This window comes from Mytilus californianus, unplaced genomic scaffold, assembly GCF_021869535.1.
Source record: "Mytilus californianus isolate M0D057914Y unplaced genomic scaffold, xbMytCali1.0.p SCAF_1, whole genome shotgun sequence".
Lineage (NCBI taxonomy): Eukaryota > Metazoa > Mollusca > Bivalvia > Mytilida > Mytilidae > Mytilus > Mytilus californianus.
Genome location: NW_026262581.1, coordinates 13293464 through 13314017, shown reverse-complemented (window position 1 = coordinate 13314017; position 20554 = coordinate 13293464). Strand labels below are relative to the sequence as shown.

Genomic DNA, 20554 nt, shown 5'->3' with positions numbered 1-20554 from the left:
TATTTTCATAAATTAAATAGCTTTGGTAAAAGGGGTAATTAACAAAAAATACCACTTAATATATATCTAGAGGTTGTTTTGGTTTTATTTTTTTTGTTGTTGGATTGCTGTAGCATTTATGTATCCATTAAATCAAAATAATTATTTAAATACTATGGGGAATATCACATGATTAAAGAAAGAAAAAAAGAACATTAGTGAACTTGTCTTGGATTTGAACATGCTATCAGTTGCCACAAAAACACAATGACATTGAAATTATTCAACGATTAAATGAATTTTCGGTAAGAAATAACAATAAAGCATACTTACCATAAGATCATTTTGTAATATAAGTGCTTGTAGATTTTTTTTCATAAAATTTCAAATGATTTTCTTTTTCTTTACAGATAATGAAAGGTAAGAATATAATTTATTCGGCAATAAATAAGTGATTTATGTATTTACTAAACAATATTTTTAACAAGAAGAAAATTATGTGGAAACATATCATGTGAACAACCTGTGGAAATTTTAATTTGCTTTGAAAAAACCCACTATGGGTTTTAAATTTTTGTCATCATATCAATAAAATCATCTAAAAATTATTAAATACATCAGGCGAGAGAGTGCACTTTTTCTTAAATTTTCTTAAATTGTTTAAATTGCTTCTAAATGGAAGCACAATTCATCATGTTCTCTAATGTACAATTTGTATGCATTGAATATTTTGAAGTCAATATTTCCTTTTAATTATATTTCAAGAGTCAATGAACTTGCCACACTGTCAATCTTGTATTAATGACCAATACAAATAGAGGTTGTTACAAAAACCATTTCTGCTATTGTGTATTATTTTACAATTGAATCTGAATAACATTTCTTTTATACGTGTTATGGACCATTCTTGTTCATGGTACAATTCAATATGACAACAGTGACCAGAAAGGAATACTAAAACCAAACAAGAACATTTTTTAAGAAACATAAAGTATAAAAGACACTAAAATACATAATAAGTTCGTTATTAAATTTGTTGATATGCTTCCGAAAATTTGAACTTATCTTGAACGGTACTCACACAACATAGATACTTAAAACTAAAACATTTTAACTAATCGAACTTGAAAAATCAGGATTAAAAAGGCGTATAAATATACTAATATCTGTTCAAATATTAATGTCAGACATTTAACTTTAATTACGATTAAGATTCCAAAGTAGTATAAACCAATGAAAGACTATAAATCATTGCATGTTAACATAATTAACTGATGTAGAACAATTAAATGATATACTATCATTCAATAAAACACAAACAGTAACGATTTCACATATTCAAATTAAGTGTATACACTGAAGTATCGGATGGAAAAGGCGGTAAAATTAAGGTAAAGAAAGAAAACCCAAAGAAGGCTGGTGCCAAGGGCGGCAAAGATATCCCTGGGCTTAAAAAGAAGAAACAAAAAGATCCCAATGCAGTGTTTAGTGATAGTGATTGTACAACAGATTCGGATGATGTTGATCTTGAAAACATGACTGAGGAAGAAAAGAAAGCATATTTTAAAGGCAAAGCAGAGCGTGCAGCAGCACGTGAAGCACGACGTAGGGAAAAATACGGGGATAAATACGATGAAATGATGTCAAAACATAACGAGTATGAGTATATTTTGGGAATTGGATGTGTATTTTGTATCACTAACATTTTCAACTATATATAGGTGCCATCGCATGCATTAACCATTTAAGCGCAAACTTAATGTATACCAATGGAAGTGGAAGCTTAATATAATACATTGCTTTTTATAACATTCCTCAAAGTTTTGATTTTTTCAGTATTAGTATTATCATACTTAGCTTGATTTTTGAAGGTAGAATATACTCCAAATCCCTTGAAAATGACATTAAGTTATAGTTATCTTTAACAAGCTTTATTCCGGAAACCATAAGATCTGTTTGTTGTGTAATGGATTGAATCCTTGTTAATTATACTAGGTCGCACTAATTGAAATGGTTGCTGTTTTGGCACTGATTTCAGATAAAACAGGTTTTTATTTATGTGGCGGTATATGCCGTGCATTTTCCTAAATTGGTCCCCGATATGACAGTCGACAACTTTGCTTGAATTCCTAAGCGAGGTTTTGATACGGATACACACCTTATCGTTACTTGTCACCAATAGATGGCATCACAGACATTTCCACAAAACTTTTACACCCGTAGGTAGATGTAAGAGCGTAAAACAGGTGATTTGTTGTAAGCTATCAGTTGGCCAAGTTGTTGTAGACTGTCAAATAGCGATATGGTCTACATTATATTTATCTTTGTAGACATTGCATTTAAATTTTTGACTTCTTTGGGTGGACTTGAATTTCAAAATTTCATTTTGTAGAACTGTCATAGGATAACTTAAAACGGACCTTGCATGTACCACGGACTGAAATTAATATATACATTTTTGAATATCTGCACCATTACATGTAACAAACTTGTTGAAAATTTTATATGGAGCAAATTGTATTTTGATGTACTTTATTTTCATTTAATATATTTTGTTTGTGCGTATATATAACTAATTTATCTCTTTTTCAAGAATGTCTAATATGGCACGGGTATTAAAGTACTACATTTAGTAAAAGGTGGTGTCTTTCTTAACCTAATCGTTTATTTTGTGATGTGTTTATTTTGATTTTGATTCAGATTGTTAACATCTAATAGTTTAAGATGTACATATTGTCACATTTGTTGAATTTTCACAGTTTTCCATATTTTAAAACAATATGTATAGTTGAATTTATCTTAAATTCATTAGGAAATTCTACAATGTATAATATTAGAAACGTACGCTAGTATTCTATTCTGTTTTATAACTTTACCAATTGAAATTTTATGATACCCTTGTTCATTACACATGTTATTTGACTGACCTGCTGATTTAAACTTTAAAGGATGCAATAATATAGATGAGAAAGCTGCATATTAACAAATAGAAATCAAATTCGATGGATGTTCCTTTTTAGATTTAAAGAACAAAAGGCCGAAGAAAAGAAAAAGGAACAGATAAAAAAAGAAAAAGAAGCGAAGAAGAAAGCGAAGGAAGAATTTAAAAAGAACAAACTACAAGAACTACGAGAAAAGGGATTGATTAGTCCGTCATCTGATTGGACAATTGATTCTGACACTGGCGAACCATTGAGGAAAGCTCAAAAGTAGGAAATGGCAGAACATGAAATTTTTATTTATAGAATAATTTTGATACTTTTTATGCTAACAAAAATGTAACATTGTTTTGCTATCAAATTTGAAAAACATCTTGTGTTCTTTTATAAGATGGAGGATAAAAAGTAGTGTTGACATTATAAAATATGAATACAATTAGCACAACTAAAGTATATGTTACCCTTCCATATATTTGCAAATAAAAATCTTACAAATATTTTGAGTAAGTTATACATTGTAGACGTTTTTGTAGTCTTTAAATAAATAGTCATTCAATACAAAATTTGGTCATGGTTAAAGAATTTTGGATGATAAAAGTTGGAATTGTAGCATAAAAAGAACCCGATATTGTACCAACACATTTTCTCGAATTCAAATTATTTGGTTCGATTGAATTTCACACCATTAAAAACTACATTCAATGTTTTATCTAACCTTCGCCATATTTTATTTCCTGCTATTTATTACGAACTGAAATAGTCGTGTTGTAGACTCTTCATTATAATTTAACGACATATAAATTATTTTCCATAGAGCTGAAGTGAAAGAGAAGAAAAAGCAAAAGAAATTACAAGAGCTTCGAGACCAGGGGTTGATTAGTCCTTCCTCAGACTGGACCCTAGATTCAGACGGGGAACCAGCTCGACGTTCTGAGCTTGTTAAGTAAGTTTTACTTTTGATCTAGATTTGAAAAAAACAGTGCGTTATCTTAGAAAAATATTGAAAAATTAATTTTTTTTTAAAATTTATAATGATGATCCACATGTTAAATATTCCTTGTTCATTTTACTTTATATTTTGTTTGTTATACCGTACAAGGATAGTTATTACAATCTAGAAATTAAAAATAAAATGCTCTAAAATATGTGTTTATACCGGGACGAAATCTTAAATTTTAAGATATAGACGTTTAATAACGGTGATTAGCCAGAAACATATTTTAAAATATGGCAAGTTAAACCAAAACAAAAATCAAGTTTATTTACTCCGCGTATTTGTTTCCAATTATATGCAGGCAACGTATCACTAGCTTAAAATCGCTAAAACTAGATAAAGGTGACTTATAGATACTAATTTCTCAATGGAAAAATTCGTTATATCTCAAATTTAAGGAAGAAGAAAGATAACTCTAATTCATCTTAAGATTAAGTTATATAGCCTTACGTCATTTTTAGGTCTGGTATATACTTATCTGTTTTCTTGTATAATGTAATATTATATTAATAATATAGCTACAAAACTTCGCGAGTTTATTTACTTGGGAATAGGCACGTGAATATGTGACCTCATAATATGGACATCGGTGATCAGGACTCGAATTACAGAATATTCGTGTAATAAAATTTTGGACTACAGAAAGACTACCATTTGTAAGAATCTCCTCTATTATGTCAATTAATGGAATAAAAAGAAAGTTAAGCAATTTATCTTCTTTTACTTTTTTCGAATCTAGGCAAGGAAAACGACCACCGGGAGAAGATGGGAAAGGAGGGAAAGGTGGAAAAGGTGGAAAGAAAAATAAAGATGGCAACGAAGCAGACGATGAAAGTGAAGAAGGTCAGTTCAAGTTTATTGCAAATTTTGTGTTTTAAACTCTTTTTAGCATACAAGACTGTTTGTTGTAGCTAGCTGTAAGGCTTTGCTTAATAATAAAGTTGTTGAAGTTTTTACTAGCTTCTTATTTACTTGTTAGGGATTTTCAATTAATCTAAAGGAATATATCATTTACATAACGTTTCCTTTTGTCAAGCATTTCGATCGAGTCCTCAATCTTTCCATAATTTTTGGTAAATTGCTACAAATAAAATCTGCCTCTCTGCTTGGCTCATTGTTAACCTTCAAATTTCCTGCATATGATGAAATGATTAACTCTGAAGTTATCTATACATTTCTATTTCGAGTTTTCCAATAGTGTAAACGTGCATTCACTTGATGAAGGATTCAATTAATGAAATAGTATATGTGAATGCAAGAATTATTTCTAATTCACTGATACAGAGAATGTGGCAAGCATACTACCTCTCTTTATATATCTAAATTACTTTAATGCGTACATCCATTCAATTCTAATTATATATTGTATCCATGCAAAACAGGAAGAAATATAAACGGGAACATAATGCAAATAATAAATAAGATGTTGTTTATAAACGTTAACCTTATATTTTTGTTCATAATAGGAATTTCACTAACTATTATAACAGCTTTATTGTTAATATACAGAGACAGCTTGGTGATTGCATACTGCTTGGATAATTTCTTTACTGAACATTTTCGAACTAAGTTTATAGATTTACAGATTAATATTTGAGCAGCTGAGTCGTAGAAAGCCTATCAGTTTTCTGAAGTCAATGGTTCAAGAAATGGGCAGAAAACACAGATCACGATATAGATGTACATATTAACAATACCAATGCTAGAAACTAAAGCGTCGACTTGATAAACTCAAAACTAAATTTCTGATCTCTTTGATTAGACTGAAACTGTAAATTCTGAATTATTTGAACTCTCTCTATTCATCGTTAAGTGGAACCAGATGTTCTTGATGGGTAAGGATATCTTGATCCCTCTACGCTACCATCACTCATTCCAATAAAAAAAATAAAGCCAAGAAAATAAAATCATACTTCTCTTTTTTGATTAATGACAATATTTTCACAAAGGAAACAACTTACTTTTTTCTAATTCGAGTATAAACATCACGACTTGTTCCAATACATCGACCACATTGTGAAATATAATCTAAAATAAATGTATTCACTCGTATACAAGTTAAAATGTCGTTAAGAGAAGTGCGTTAACATCGTTTATGAATGTATAGATACAAGTAGCTTTTAACCGCCGTATTCGTGGAATTTTTTAATCGTGTTTATTAGCTACAAGGTTAGCCCTGGGACCAAAAATATGAATAAGGTAAACATTCAATCTTATCATTTTTTAGTTTGATCCATAATAAAACTAAACCTTCTGATATGTTTGATTACTAATATTATAACCTACTTCCTGAATTGTGTTGTTGTTATAACAGTCTTTTTGACTACTTCAAATTGAGTAATGTTTTTTTTTAAGTTTGAGAAAACATGAAATACAGGGAATTTACGATGCATGTCGATTTTGTTACACCTCAATTTGCAATTATGTGATACCCCTCTTAGGACAGGATCGAAACTGGTATCGACGTTTCATTGTAATAATTACAAAAACGGAATCTAAAATAAATTATTCATGCTCATTTGTTTTAATCACAAGAGCTTGACTTTAATATGAAAATATAAAATACTACATTTTTGGAATTCAGATATATAAAAATTAAACACAAAACACAAAACTGTGCCTAACAACAGGCGGGCCACGAAAGATGAAATAGAGAATACATCATCTTTTCAAAACTACTTTTCTTTTCAATTTAATCTTGCATGTTTTATCCTCTAAAGTTAAGGTTTTGTTCACATTGTAGTGGATTTTATGCACTGTTGCAACATCAACCTGAGTGTATATTTGGTAAAAAAATCATAATATTGAAATAAATGGGTTTATCTTCTAGATATGCAATTTATTAAATGTATGTTTTATTTCTTTTCTTAGAAATCATTTTAAACTATATTTAATAGTATATTGTTATATTAAACACTGTTCAAATAATGAAATAATTATAAAAGTACCATTTTGAAATGATTATGTTCGTATTTATTAAAATAGAATGAAGAGTTTTGAATATCGATAAACTTCTCGTTCCATTTATTTAATGTAATAAAAATATTTTACCTTAAAACTTGGACGTCTTTACGCAAATTATATGCAGTAAACCTTTTTGATTCTGAATCGATATCATTGTTATTTTTTCAGAATATATTGATCCTGTAACGGGTGAAGTCAAAAAGAGACCTAAGCAAAAAGATGGCAAAGAAGAACCAAAATACAAATATGTAAGTTGTAAAACTAGGCAAGAAAACACTGTTTAATTACACCTATATGTAATACTCAAGTGTAGCATGGTTATATTGATAATGGAATAGTTAGTATAGAAGGGTTAAGATTAATTTTAATAACATAGAAATATATGGATATGTTCATTCGATCAACATAAGTATACGAATGCTTTAATTCATTCTACTCAAACCACAAATACCCTAAACGTCTGTGCTCATTTTCATTGAAGAAATAAATAGAAATAAACTTCAAGACAATATTGTCGATACTTATAAATGCTATTATTGTGTGTTGTAGGAATATGATGACCAAGGGAGAGTTATACGAAAAACAAGGATAAATGCTAAGGTATGCCAGATTACAAAAAAAAACCACAAATTACATGATGTACTGTAGGATTTGATGCAATATTAATTTCTAAAAAAGAATGGTTTGTTGTTTTCAGTTAATCAATGTTACCATAAACTCATCGTAGATATTAGTATTAAAATGTGTACGCCAGACGCGCTTTTGGTCTACAAAAGACTCGTCAGTGATGCTCGAATCATAAAAATTAAAAAGGCCAAATAAAGTACGAAGTTGAAGAGCATTGAAGACCCAAAATTCCAAAAGGTTTTGCCAAATACAGCTAAGGTAATTCTGTGGTAGAAAATCCTTAGTATTACGAAAAACCATGATTTACTAAGTTATTCTAATTTTAATAAGATTCAATAAGAGGCGATAGTAGTTAATCGATTAATTCTTTCACATTTTTGAAAATCACAAAAACCGGTTTAAGGCTTTTTCAACTGTTTCAAATGTTTGAATTATTTTTAACCCTATTAAATGTTACACCAAAATATAAGTCATATGCACTAAATGTAGTATTTCAACATTTTCGTATCAAGTTTTTACGACATCTGACTAATATACATTTTATCTATTTAGTATTGTAACATATAACATTACTATACATTTTATCTATTTAGTATTGTAACATATAATATTACTTATGCATACGATATCAACAGGTGTATGTGAACTCACTGCTTAATAGTTTGAGTTGGTTCAAGTTCTGTGCTTCATCTGTTTTTCATATCATAAAATATGTCAGTAATGACCTTTTGTTTTTCGTTCATTTTTTGTACATAAATTAGGCCGTTAGCTTTCTCGTTTGAATTGTTTTACATTGTCATTTCGGGGCCTTTTATAGCTGACTGTGCGGTATGGGCTTTGCTCATTATTGAAGACCGTACGGTGACCTATAGTTGTTAATTTATGTGTCATTTGGTCTCTTGTGGAGAGTTGTCTCATTGGCAATCATACCACATCTTCTTTTTTATATTTAATGAATGCTTTATTTCTCTATTTCAGCCTGGTGATGAAGGATCTGAGTACGAATATGATTATGGTAGGTATACGTAAAGTGTTTTTAAACATTAACTACAATGTTGTCTACTGTTGTAAACTATTCGCTGGAATTTTTACTTTTAGATAGTACACGATAGTAGTCGTAGTTTTTTATAATGTATGATGTGTCTAAGTGTCATCTATCGAAACATCGACATGAGATGTTAAAATTGTAAGAAGGCAAAGATTTGCAATCAATGGATAAAGAACTCGAACTTGCAGATACACGTTTGCAGTACTTTGTTTCGTGTAGAGAATTTTACCCAAAAAAAAAACTCCAATGAAATTCGAAAAAGGGGAAGCATAAAACCTCACAAAATCAAACGTTCGACTATGTTGACTGACAGAACGAATGTCATATTCCCGACTTAGAACAGGCATTTTTCGAAGAAAATCGTGGGTTAAACGTGGTTTTATATCTAGCTTGACCTCACACTTGTATGACATTTGTTTATAGTTCCGTTATATTGACTTAATTTGTTAACCAAACAGACATAATTGGCCAACGTGACAATAATTGGGATCCAGCAGCCAAAACTGTGTTAACATACATCACAGAAATACAACAGACCTGACTTAAAAATTTAAACAAAACATACAAAAATTTCAACAAAACACTTGAAAATTCAAATAAAACTACAAATATATCTGATTAAGGCGCCAACAAGTTTTTTGTAGTTGATAGTACATACAATATAGTAGAACATTATGACATATACACTTTTCAGAAAAAGTAAATATTAAGTAAAATATAAAACCAAAAGGAGTATAAAAATACAAAGACAAATAAAAGGAAAAGTGTAAAGTAAATAAAATGATACACAACGTCAGAATTATTGTAAATCAATGGTATTGAAGAGCGTGCAATTTTGTCATGGCACTTTCCCAATCGTTCAATACGTATATGGCTATCCACAATAACATCTGTTAAGTAAACTGTGTGTTGGCTTGCATATGTTTACCATACAAAGTTACATCATTATTGTATAACCCAAAACATTGGGCTATATGCATGTACTTAATTCGTAACTAAATACGCAAACACATGAGAAGTAATGGTTTGGAACATAACTGCAAATATATTTCGATAACTCCCCAGTTAAGTTAGATTTTAAATCTGTATGCAATGTTTTAACTACTTTTTTGTTGACCATATTTCTTTTTCGTGGTTACACAACAATGAAATATTTCATATTGTAAAATGGTGTAACTACACAAAATAAAGATCCTTTAACCACCAAATACTCCGAAATAACAGGGAAAACAATATTTTTTTAGGGGGACATACACAAACAAAGTGTTTTATTTTATGTATTTATCCACCCACAGGCAAATATTTTTTAAAGGGTCGTGTTCAATGAAAACTAAATAACAAAATGGAAATTGAATAACAAATACTTTATTTACTAAGAACTTCTTCAACCAGAATGTTTTAATGACATCACAGTCAAATTAAAGCAACAAGTCATACATAGATAACATTTATATTTTCTTGAAGACGTTATTCTATTATCATTTATGTTAATTTACATTTTTTTCGGTCAATTTACAGTTTGAAGACAAATAAGACTAGAAATATATACTTTTCTGTTGCATTTACTAATTATTAGATTGATAATAAAATATATTTTCTAATGTGATATTACTTATAAATATTTGGTTTTATCGCAGATGAGGACGGTAATGTCAAAGTTAAGAAAACAAAAGGGAAGAAAGGGGGTGCAGGTATGTATTACTTTATTATTGTTACTTGACCGGGTTGTTGCTAGGGCTTTGGATGGCACCCAATGTAAGAAATGGCAAAATATTATTAAACACTTTATAGGTAAAACACTTATTTGTTTATTTTAATAGGACATGCCTTTTCAATCATCCCATCAATTAAAAGTTGTTAAAGTATCAGTTAATCATATTTTGACACTTGTAACTAATTCGATATTTTCTCACAGATTTATGAATAATTGATCTATCATACCTTTCGATGCATTTTTTATCTGGCTTGTTGTATAAGCCATAAACAAAATTGTTTTAGTTTATTTTTCTCAAGTGGAATTCAGGTTATGTTTTTTTTTCAATTACAGTTTAGCTAAATGAAAAGTGATATTGAGTATTTGGTGGAATGCATATCTTCGAGACATCGCTTATCGTTTAAATAACAAAATGATCCCCGTGTCCCAATTTAAGAATTAGACTTCTGTTCTGACAAATTACATTCCATAGTTCACGCTTGCTTATAAATAACAACACCATTTATCTGTTACGCCAAAACAAAACATTGACAATCATATGACGCACTTAAAAAATCTAAATTGGTGTAAATAATATATATACCGTAAAATTGGAGGACAATATCTAAAATTGTGAAACATTATTTTTAAATGACCAGATAAAGCATATTTACTTCACCAGTTAAAGTGTATTAGAAGGGTATTTAGTTTCTTGTTTAAATTTTCGACTAGCCCAACTATTTAAGGTTACATACATTATTACAAAATATATATATAAGGAATAAATAGTATCATGACCTAAAAAAACATATATTATACTGCAAAACAATATTTTTTCTAAATTTGAAAAATACAAATTACTGCCAAAATATGTTTGGTAAAGCAACTACGTATTTATCTTTTAGGCGATGAATCCGATGAAGAACAGTTTGAAGTAGGAGCTGATGGTAAAATTAGACTAAAACCAGGAAAGAAGAAAATTGATCTAGATAAACTTACCGATGATGATCTGCGGAGATTGGGAATTGATCCAACCTTATCGAAGGCAGAAATTGCAAGAAGATTAAAGGTAACAAATCACCTAAATTTAGATGTTAATTTTTAGTAGTGAGTAACTCATTGCAAAGTTCAATTTAGAAAACAAGTATACTATAATTTTCAAATAGCAAAAATAAGTCTACCTATTTGAGCAATTGAATTAGCAGAAAAACCCTTTTCAAACATGATTTAATTTATGAAATAGCTTTGTAATGAATAAAACTTTTATTTCACAGGAAAAATTCGGTGATGATATTGATATTACTACAGGAAAGAAGAAAATAGGAACAAAAAATATGGACGATTATGGCAGTGATGCTAATACGGATGATATGGCAAATGACAGTGACTTAGATGTTTCCACATGTATGTTATTACGAATGAAATTTGTTCTCAAAATACAGTAAACGAATATCTAAACATTTGTCTGTTGGAATGTATAAATTCCGGAAATACACAAATATGTAAATTATTTCATGTTTTTATAGTCTTTTTATTAAGATAATGTGTTATTTTTTGTTACTAAATAACAAATATATGTATAAAAATGAACGCGCATGATTCAAGATATTTCAATTTTGTAAACTATATTTTTTTTTAATTTAAGTAATTGGAAACAAGAGAGTAAATGTGAAACTGAAGAGAGGTGGACAAGCCATTATAGATCATATGAAAAAGATTATTACGCAGTCAAGTCTGAGAGAAGAAATAGCCAAAAATTTAGATGAAAGAGGTAAGCAAAGTAATTGTTTCATCCCGAATCTTAAATTCTTTAAGTCGACTGTCTTACAGTTTAAAAAAGATTTTTGGGTAAAACACTACACATTATAATTTCCAATGCAACACAATAAACTAAGAAGAATCGTATTCCCGTATCTAAATAAAATTGCAAAATTATTTATCACAGCCACCATTAACGAAATGAAACACTGCTGAAAAATTTGTTTTAAACTTGTCGACATATACTTTTGTTTGCAGCACTAGTATTCAGAATGACAGTATTGATATTATTATTGTAGGTGATATAGACTTTGTAACACATTATCGACTAGTTGACCCCAATAAAGTGGAATCTTATGCAAAAGCATTTGTCGTAGAGGATGATGACATGGATACGGTTTTATCATTCAAGGTACTTAATGATTCATAGCTACTATCATTATCGTTGCTTATTAAATGGTCCAGAACAACATATATTACGAGCTACTTATATCATGATATAAAGTTGCTTAAAAAATTATTCAAAACAACTTATAGTACGAGCTTCTAATATCATTATATAAAGTTGCTTATAAAATTATATACGACACCTTATAATATGAGCTAATTATATAATGATATAGAATTACTTATATTAATATTTAGAGCTTTTTATATCATAATATAAAGTAACACATAAAATGATTCAAATATTTTCGTTACATGATTCTGAGCAACTTATATTATAATCCAGAGCAATTATATTATGAATCGGAACTTATATCAAGATAAAGATCTACTTATTACATGATTAAGTAGATAAAAGAAGATGTGGTATGAGTGTCATTAAGACAACTCTTCATCCAAATCACAATTTGTAAAAGTAAACCATTATAGGTCAAAGTACGGCCTCCAACACGGAGCCTTGGCTCACACCGAACAGCAAGCTATAAAGCGCCCCAAAAAATGACTAGTGTATAACCATTCAAACAGGAAAACCAACGGTCTAATCTAATAAAAAACGAGAAACACTTATGAACCACATCAACAAACGACAACCACTGAACATTAGGTTCTTGACTACTTGTATCATCGTTCAGATCAACTATCAGATACATGATATAGATCTACTTATATCATGAAAAAGAGAGGCAAAAAATACCAAAGGGACATTAAAATGAAGTAGAAACATAGTTCCTCATGTATTCAGATATTCATACCTCCTTGTATGTGAGCGTTCGTGATGAAGACACACATAGAAAAGCGTTTCGGACGCTTCAAATGTATAAAGTGCTATTTTCATATTTTAAAATTACTTTTGAATTATTTAGAACTGTTTATTACATCACAATCCATAATTTAATTTATAAAAGGATTCAGAGTTACTTATAACATGAGTCATATAATTCATTCAGAGTAACTTGTACTATGATTATGGACAATTTTTAAACATAAAGATTCAAAGCTATATCTGCATTTATGCTTCCAGAAGCAAATAGATAATATCAAGCATATCAATGACATTAACTTGCATTGTAATGCAACAGATGCAACAAAAATTATACATATAAATTAAAGAAATAAAATTGAGAATGGAAATTGGGAATGTGTCAAAGAGACAACAACCCGACCAAAGAGCAAAAAACAGCTGAAGGCCACAAATAGGTCTTCAACACAGCGAGAAAATCCCGCACCCGGAGGCGGGCTTCAGCTGGACCCTAAACAAAAATGTTTATTAGTTCAATGAAAATGGACGTCACATCAAACTTCAAAACATATAAATGAACTAAAGAGTTGTCTCATTGGCAATCATACCACATCTTCTTTTTTTATATAAAATTTAAAAAACATACAAGATTAACAACGGCCTGAGGCTCCTGACTTGGGACAGGCGCATAAATGCGGCAGGGTTAAACATGTTTTGTGAGATCTCAACCCTCCACTATACCTCTAGCCAATGTAGAATAAACAAACACACAGCCATACGCACAGAAAAAGTCAGTTTAAAAGAAGTCCGAGTCCGATGTCAGAATGGGCAACAAAAGAAACTAAGCATAAAATTAAACATAAATTAACAAAGGACTACTAGCAGTTACTGACATGCCAGCTCCAGACCTCAATTAAACTGATTGAAAGATTATGTCTTCGTCATATGAAAATCAAGCACAATCCCTCCCGTTAGGGGTTTAGTATCATACCATCATAAAATAAATGAGAAGAACATAACCCGTATCATGCCAACAACTGGTTTTAGAATAAAATGTGTTTATTTCCGATGCAAAGACCCTATGAGTGAATCAATATTAATACCAAAAAATGCCATCTTTAATGAACTTACAACAGTATCGTAACTATATCCCTTCTGAATAAGTCTGTTTAAAGGTTTGGTAAGCTTTTGAGGTGAATGTCGACATTTTTGTGCTTTGTATAGAATATTACCATAAAAGATTGGATGTGAAATACCAGAACGTATAAGATGTCTTGAAGCACCAAACATTTTTATACTAAAGACATGCATTACTTACAATTTTTGAAGCTAATGATATGAATTATATGATAAACATTAGATGTTGTAAATCTTATGAATTTAAGGAAACAAACGTAGCATTGGATGGGGTACCTAGTGTACAACAAATGACAAATAAACAGCTGGATTATGTGCTGAGTGTGAGTATCATTAAAAGATATGTACAATCCATCAGGTATTATTTTATTTGGGTAAACACATACAGCTCCAGGACTTGTTTTAGAGCAACATGTAAGGTGGATTCATATTATTTATTGAAGAATGACACGATACGAATACTTATTTGTTTACCCTTCCGGAGTACCTGAGTTCACCCCGGGGTTTTGTGGCGATGTTCGTTTCGCTCAGTCGTTCATTTCTTTGTTTTGTTTTTTTTTATTTGTCCGTCTTTTCTTTTCCGCAATCGCGTTGTATATTTTCTTCGACTTATGAGTTTTGAATGTCTCCTTGGTAACTCCCGCATATTCTTTTTAATTATTTATCAAAATGCCAGTCAATCACAAATTGTTAGAAACAATAAAAATATTGATATTTAGAATAGAATTTATATTTTATACATTGCTTGAAAAACAATTAAACATCATCATTACTCGCATATATATCAATGTTAATAATATACAAATTCAAACTCAATATAAAAATGATAAACTTGAATGTAAATTCATATCAGTATTACATCAATATGACTTTCTTTAAAATATCAGTAAATCAATCAATCAAAATTATTACATTATATATTGCTAGGCACAAATTATCCTAGACGTCATGGGTATAGACCAACCACAAATTTAAGTTTTCAACATAGTACATATTTCGTATAGTTTTCTATGCACAATCTGTAAAAAACCACCAATTAAGTATCCACAAACATACAATCGTTTCTCACAATACACGAAATTTGACAATTACAAAAATATACGAATTAATAGTATTTACGATTTATTTCAGCAAACACATACAATTATGTGAGGTTTTATACCATAATTCGGCTTGGATTTTAATCTACACATCCATTGGTTGTTCCGGAAAATTTATATTTACCCTAAATAATAAACACAGAAAACGTACACAGAAATTTTGGAAATAAAACACTTTATTGTGATCCTGACTCGTAGGATTAAGTTGATTAAATCAATTATGGTAAATAATATAACCTTTTTCCTATTGAAGAGATTTTATGATAAATGAAATTAAGTTTTTACTATTATTTTAATCAATTGAAACTGTACTTAATGTTTGTTTAATACTTTCTGGCAGGTTTTGAATCTAAATGATGCATCAAGGGTAACATTCCGCATGTTTGCAGTAATATCAGCACTTTGTGACAGAGTTACAATGATGGAGTAAGTTCTTTAAACTTCGATGCAAATTTTGTATCACTATAGATAAGACAAATATTAAAAAATTGAAGGATGTTCAATTGTTTTAAATGAATTTTGCTTGAGACTAAGGATGGAACCTATCAGATTGCATAACTTTTGTTTCATAATATTTTAATTGTTATAATGACAATGGAAAAAAACGTGAATATGCTATTCCTAACTGTACTAAAATGAGCAACACGACGGGTGCCACATGTGGAGCAGGATCTGCTAACCCTTCATGAGCACCTGACATCAACCCCTGTTTTTGGTGGGGTTCGTGTTTCTCAGTCTTTAGTTTTCTGTGTTGTGTTTTGTGTACTGTTGTTTGTCTGTTTGTCTTTTTCTTTTCATTTGTATCCATGGAATTGTCAGTTTATATTCGACCTATGAGTTTGAATGTACCTTTGGTATCTTTTGCCTCTCTTTTATATATCAAATATTATTTTTTTAGTTTGTCGCAAAGGTCAGTGTTTCCTAATTTATCATAAATAGACTTTTCATAATGAAAATTTAAAGTTTTACTTTTTTTTTACAGTCCACTCAGCAAACATTTATTGGAAATATGTAATTTACTGGATATAGAAAGGAAAATGGATTTATACAAAGCCATGTTTTACTGCAATGTAGAATCAGAAAGAGATAATAATTTTATTAAAGCGGAATCCTTACGGATAGAACTTATAGCTGGTGGACTGAACTGGAAGCAACAAGAATTCATCATGGAAAGATTGCAGCCTAACAGTTTTTTCGAGGTATGAATTTACAGCGTAAAATCTTTAGATCTTGACAAGCATTTAGTACATGCTGCATAATGTTTCATTTGCAGTTGTTTTCTGTGATGCTGGACATATTTATTCAAATACAAGACCGTAAAAAACATACATGTCCCTCAATAAAAAAGAAATGTACAGAATGTAAAAGATAAGGTTAAGTTATATAAGTTTAAACACCTTACAAATATTTTTATATGCTTATTCAATTTTTTCCCTTTTTTTCTACAATTCTTTTCTCTAGAAAAAAAAATGATATGATATGATTTCCATGCAATCAACACGTTACTGGAATAACTAGCAGGTAGCTTGCGGATCGTGAACAAATTTTTGAAGCAAAAAAATAAAACGTTTGAGAGAAATGTATGATAGATGAAACAAAATAAATACATACTACGAAATAAATATAAAGATTTGGTTCACACGGAAATCTCATTTTCATTCGACCTGACATTTTATTGTCTAATTTACTCAGATTAAATGAAGAATTTGCCATTTTTACTATTGTGCAGATATAAATTTTTCATGCCAAATATTAATATAATTTATTATTTATTATTTATATACATTTTTGTATGTTTTAGGTTTCTTTCTTGGATTATTTGGTATATGTTCCGTTGTTTCTGTCCATGCATGACAATATATGTGATAATCCATTAGACATGTCTGATAACAAGTATGATTCAACGCTTCGAAAACCTTCCGGTGCACTCAGACAACGAGATATTAATCCACTCGGTCAGCCATTAAAGAAGACGTCAACATATATGTTAAAACAAAGGGCCAAAGACCTTGCGGAGGGTAGAATAAGCAAGGATGACCTAAAGAAAGAACAAATAGAACTACTGAACAAATATAACAAGTATGTCTTAGACCTTGGCTTTTCATTTATTAACTATTTTTTCTTCTGAAATGTTGATCAAATATTCAGGGTAAATATCTTGCTTATCCGTGTTTAAACAACTAAATATATTCCGTTTCTGTTCAGTCCAGTATTCTTGTACTTTAATTTACTTATTTGGTGTTCATTAATATCAGTCATTTTCATATAGATACAGATGGTATGACCATATGAAATGTTTAGCTATTATTTTAAACCCTATAACATCAGATAAAACTATTTGTCTTCTCATAAAAACTTCGAAAATACTTTTTATTTAATTTTTTGTCGACAATTTAAGACTGCTTAGCATGCATATATCGAAACTGTGTATTTTATAATTGATTAATTTTTTGATTAGTTCATACTATTATTGCTTTTGAATTTTTACGACTGAACGTTTATTATTTATATATTTTAAGGTTGCCTGACCTCTTAGCAGATACGCCACTTCCAAGAACTGGATCACCTCCTGGACTCAAATAGATTGGACCTCTACACGAATTATCAGAACTGATGCTGCTGAAAAAATAACAAAAGAAAACAAATCAAATTATGAAATCCGAATTGATATACTTGTGAAATAATGTTTTTTTTTTCCACTGTCTGAACTTCTGTACAGTTTGTGTTGAAACAAAAAAACTTATTGATGATTCATGATGTTTTTCAATGAGTGCAAAACATAAATTATTCATTGAATACATTACAGAATTCAGTCACTATTTTTTTTATGTTTGTGATTAAATTAAACAAATATAGTAACCGATGTTTGCCTGTATAGTTTTGGGGGCAAAAGTATATATCATTTTAAATTGATTTTTTTTATAAAATGTGCCAAAGTAGTCGATAACCGTTTAGATGTTTCTTTGTCTTCTGTTTGTTTTTTTTATTGTCAGTAAAATCTAGTAAACTTTAGTATATGTATATAAAAAGACTAAAATCACTACGATTATTCAATTATAAGCAAAGTGCTGTGTGCCAAATGAATAGTATCTTGTAACGTTATAACAAAAATTTTATTTGAATGTTATTGTTTTGATGTTTAAGATCACACTGGTCATCCTTACAAATATGTAGCATCAAGAGGAAGTTACCTCCCTTTAGCATTTCAGAAATGTATTTTACACTTGAAAAAAAGCGTAATTCTCTTTTGCGGTGAAACGTTAGATTTTTTTACAAAAGTAATAATCAATGTGTATGAAAACACTCTTTTTTATTCAAAATCTAGTGGTGTTGTACCTCAGTAACGATAAAACAAGAACGCAAATTCAGTTATTGTAACTTCATTTGGTATGATCAATATACACGTGTAAGTGCTTTGAACACGTTAAACGCTTGAAAACTCAATAATTTAAATAAGAAAAAAGTAAAATCACAAAAATACTGAACTCCGAGGAAAATTCAAAAAGGAAAGTCCCCAATCAAATGGCAAAATCAAAAGTTCAAACACATCAAACGAATGGATAACAACAGGTAAATTAATGCTTACGTCACAACTGCATAATGATTAATCAGACAATTAGATTGTGTTTATCTATTTAAATAAGCTGTTAAATCTGGGACAAATCCTCTGGTTTTACCATATATGAATTACAAATTTAAAAATCAATTAATTTTTTTGTTGAATCACTAAAATTTGTTTAAACAACTGATCATTAGAAATTAGTATAAAATTCCTGTGTGGTATCTTTAACTATTTTATTTTAAATTGAATTTAGAAACTAAGAATTCCCACACAGTTTAAGGTTAAACCGTGAGAATTCCACCTCATCAAAATTTAAAGTGTCAGGATGTTCGTAAAAATGTATTGGCTGTTACATGTAATGTTACCAAAGGCGATACTTGTGTGTATATTTCCTTTCTGTTGTGCCATATTTTATTTGTAGCTATTAGTTTTGTTTTTTAAATAGAACTTTACATACCAAAGTGCATTTTAATGTATATAAAACGTATTAAATTATATGAGTTTTGAAATATCCTTTTAGCTGATGAAACGTAGAATAGTGTGACATCATCTTCTACAGATGACACATGTCTCTTGTAATGATGCGTTCAAATAAAAATCGGCAATAACATTTTCCTTTACTTTTGTGCAAAAAAAGTTTTGTTTTTTATATTTAACATGCATATTAAATCTTTTTAAGGTATAATAAAGTCAGACTTTTTAATAGGAATATCTCCAGTACAGACACTATACATGCGTTTTTCTGTTGAATACCTTATAACCTAGTAAATATCTTAAACACGCGTCTACGTCAGTTTAAAGATTTGTATCATTTTGAATACAGTACAAGAAAACAGGAAGGTAAACAAAGTAACACACACGTTTTAGAAGTTAACAAAGCCCCAACTTATATATTGATGAACGGCTTTGCGTGTTTATATTATTTCATCAAACGATACGATATTTCGATGTGTTTTTCGGTTATTGTGTTTAAGAGAATGAAACTAGTTAGAAGTATAATGATGAAAAATGCATCGGCAATTACTATAAATCTACGCAAGAACAAAAAAATTCTTTTATCATATGCATAGTTACGATTTGATAACCATGACTTTACATATCGGCAATTACTAAGTCTACGCAAGAGCAAAACATTTCTTTTATTATATGCATAGTTAGGATTTGATATGCATGACCTTACATGTTATATTGGTTATGTATATGACTAATCTCTGGTTAACATTTGTACCTATTGAAACATATATTATTGTGTACCATTGGATATTTATGACAAAAGCACTTGTTTTATCTGCACTGAATTCACTTTTTATAATTTTTAATGATCTGTGATATGATTTTGTAAAGAAATATATAGAATTTGCTGCTGCTACGCAATTTTGTATTTTTCGTTTTGAAAAGAGACATAGTTACTTTTATGAATAAAACTCTTTACTGTTGTGAACGTATTGTTTTCTTGTAGAAACGTGTACTGGTTTGACCTCGACCGAGATTGACGAACCGAATATTCTAGGAGGTTTTCCATGAATCCTATTATCTAAATGTTGTTTCGTCAAATCTCCTTAATTAC

The 20554-nt window shown here is 29.6% G+C and overlaps 2 protein-coding genes across 2 annotated transcripts in view; both read left to right on the top strand.

Moving 5' to 3' along the window:
* The first annotated feature begins 1287 nt into the window (after nucleotides 1–1287).
* Nucleotides 1288–20428, top strand: LOC127705631 (uncharacterized). The gene is made up of 17 exons (XM_052209994.1): nucleotides 1288–1636; nucleotides 3000–3188; nucleotides 3733–3861; nucleotides 4652–4755; nucleotides 7045–7124; nucleotides 7426–7476; nucleotides 8482–8518; nucleotides 10189–10242; nucleotides 11150–11313; nucleotides 11519–11648; nucleotides 11890–12015; nucleotides 12302–12414; nucleotides 14574–14648; nucleotides 15766–15851; nucleotides 16408–16624; nucleotides 17227–17504; nucleotides 17945–20428. Exons 1-17 carry the CDS (start codon nucleotides 1515–1517, stop codon nucleotides 18006–18008), a joined length of 2019 nt encoding a protein of 672 aa, XP_052065954.1. The 5' UTR covers nucleotides 1288–1514; the 3' UTR covers nucleotides 18009–20428.
* LOC127737323 (zinc finger CCCH domain-containing protein 13-like) overlaps nucleotides 19965–20554 on the top strand; it is a 27092-nt gene continuing 26502 nt past the window's right edge. Inside the window, exon 1 of the mRNA XM_052248277.1 lies at nucleotides 19965–19980. Coding sequence (XP_052104237.1) covers nucleotides 19965–19980 — 16 coding nt within the window. The remainder of the gene's footprint in view (nucleotides 19981–20554) is intronic.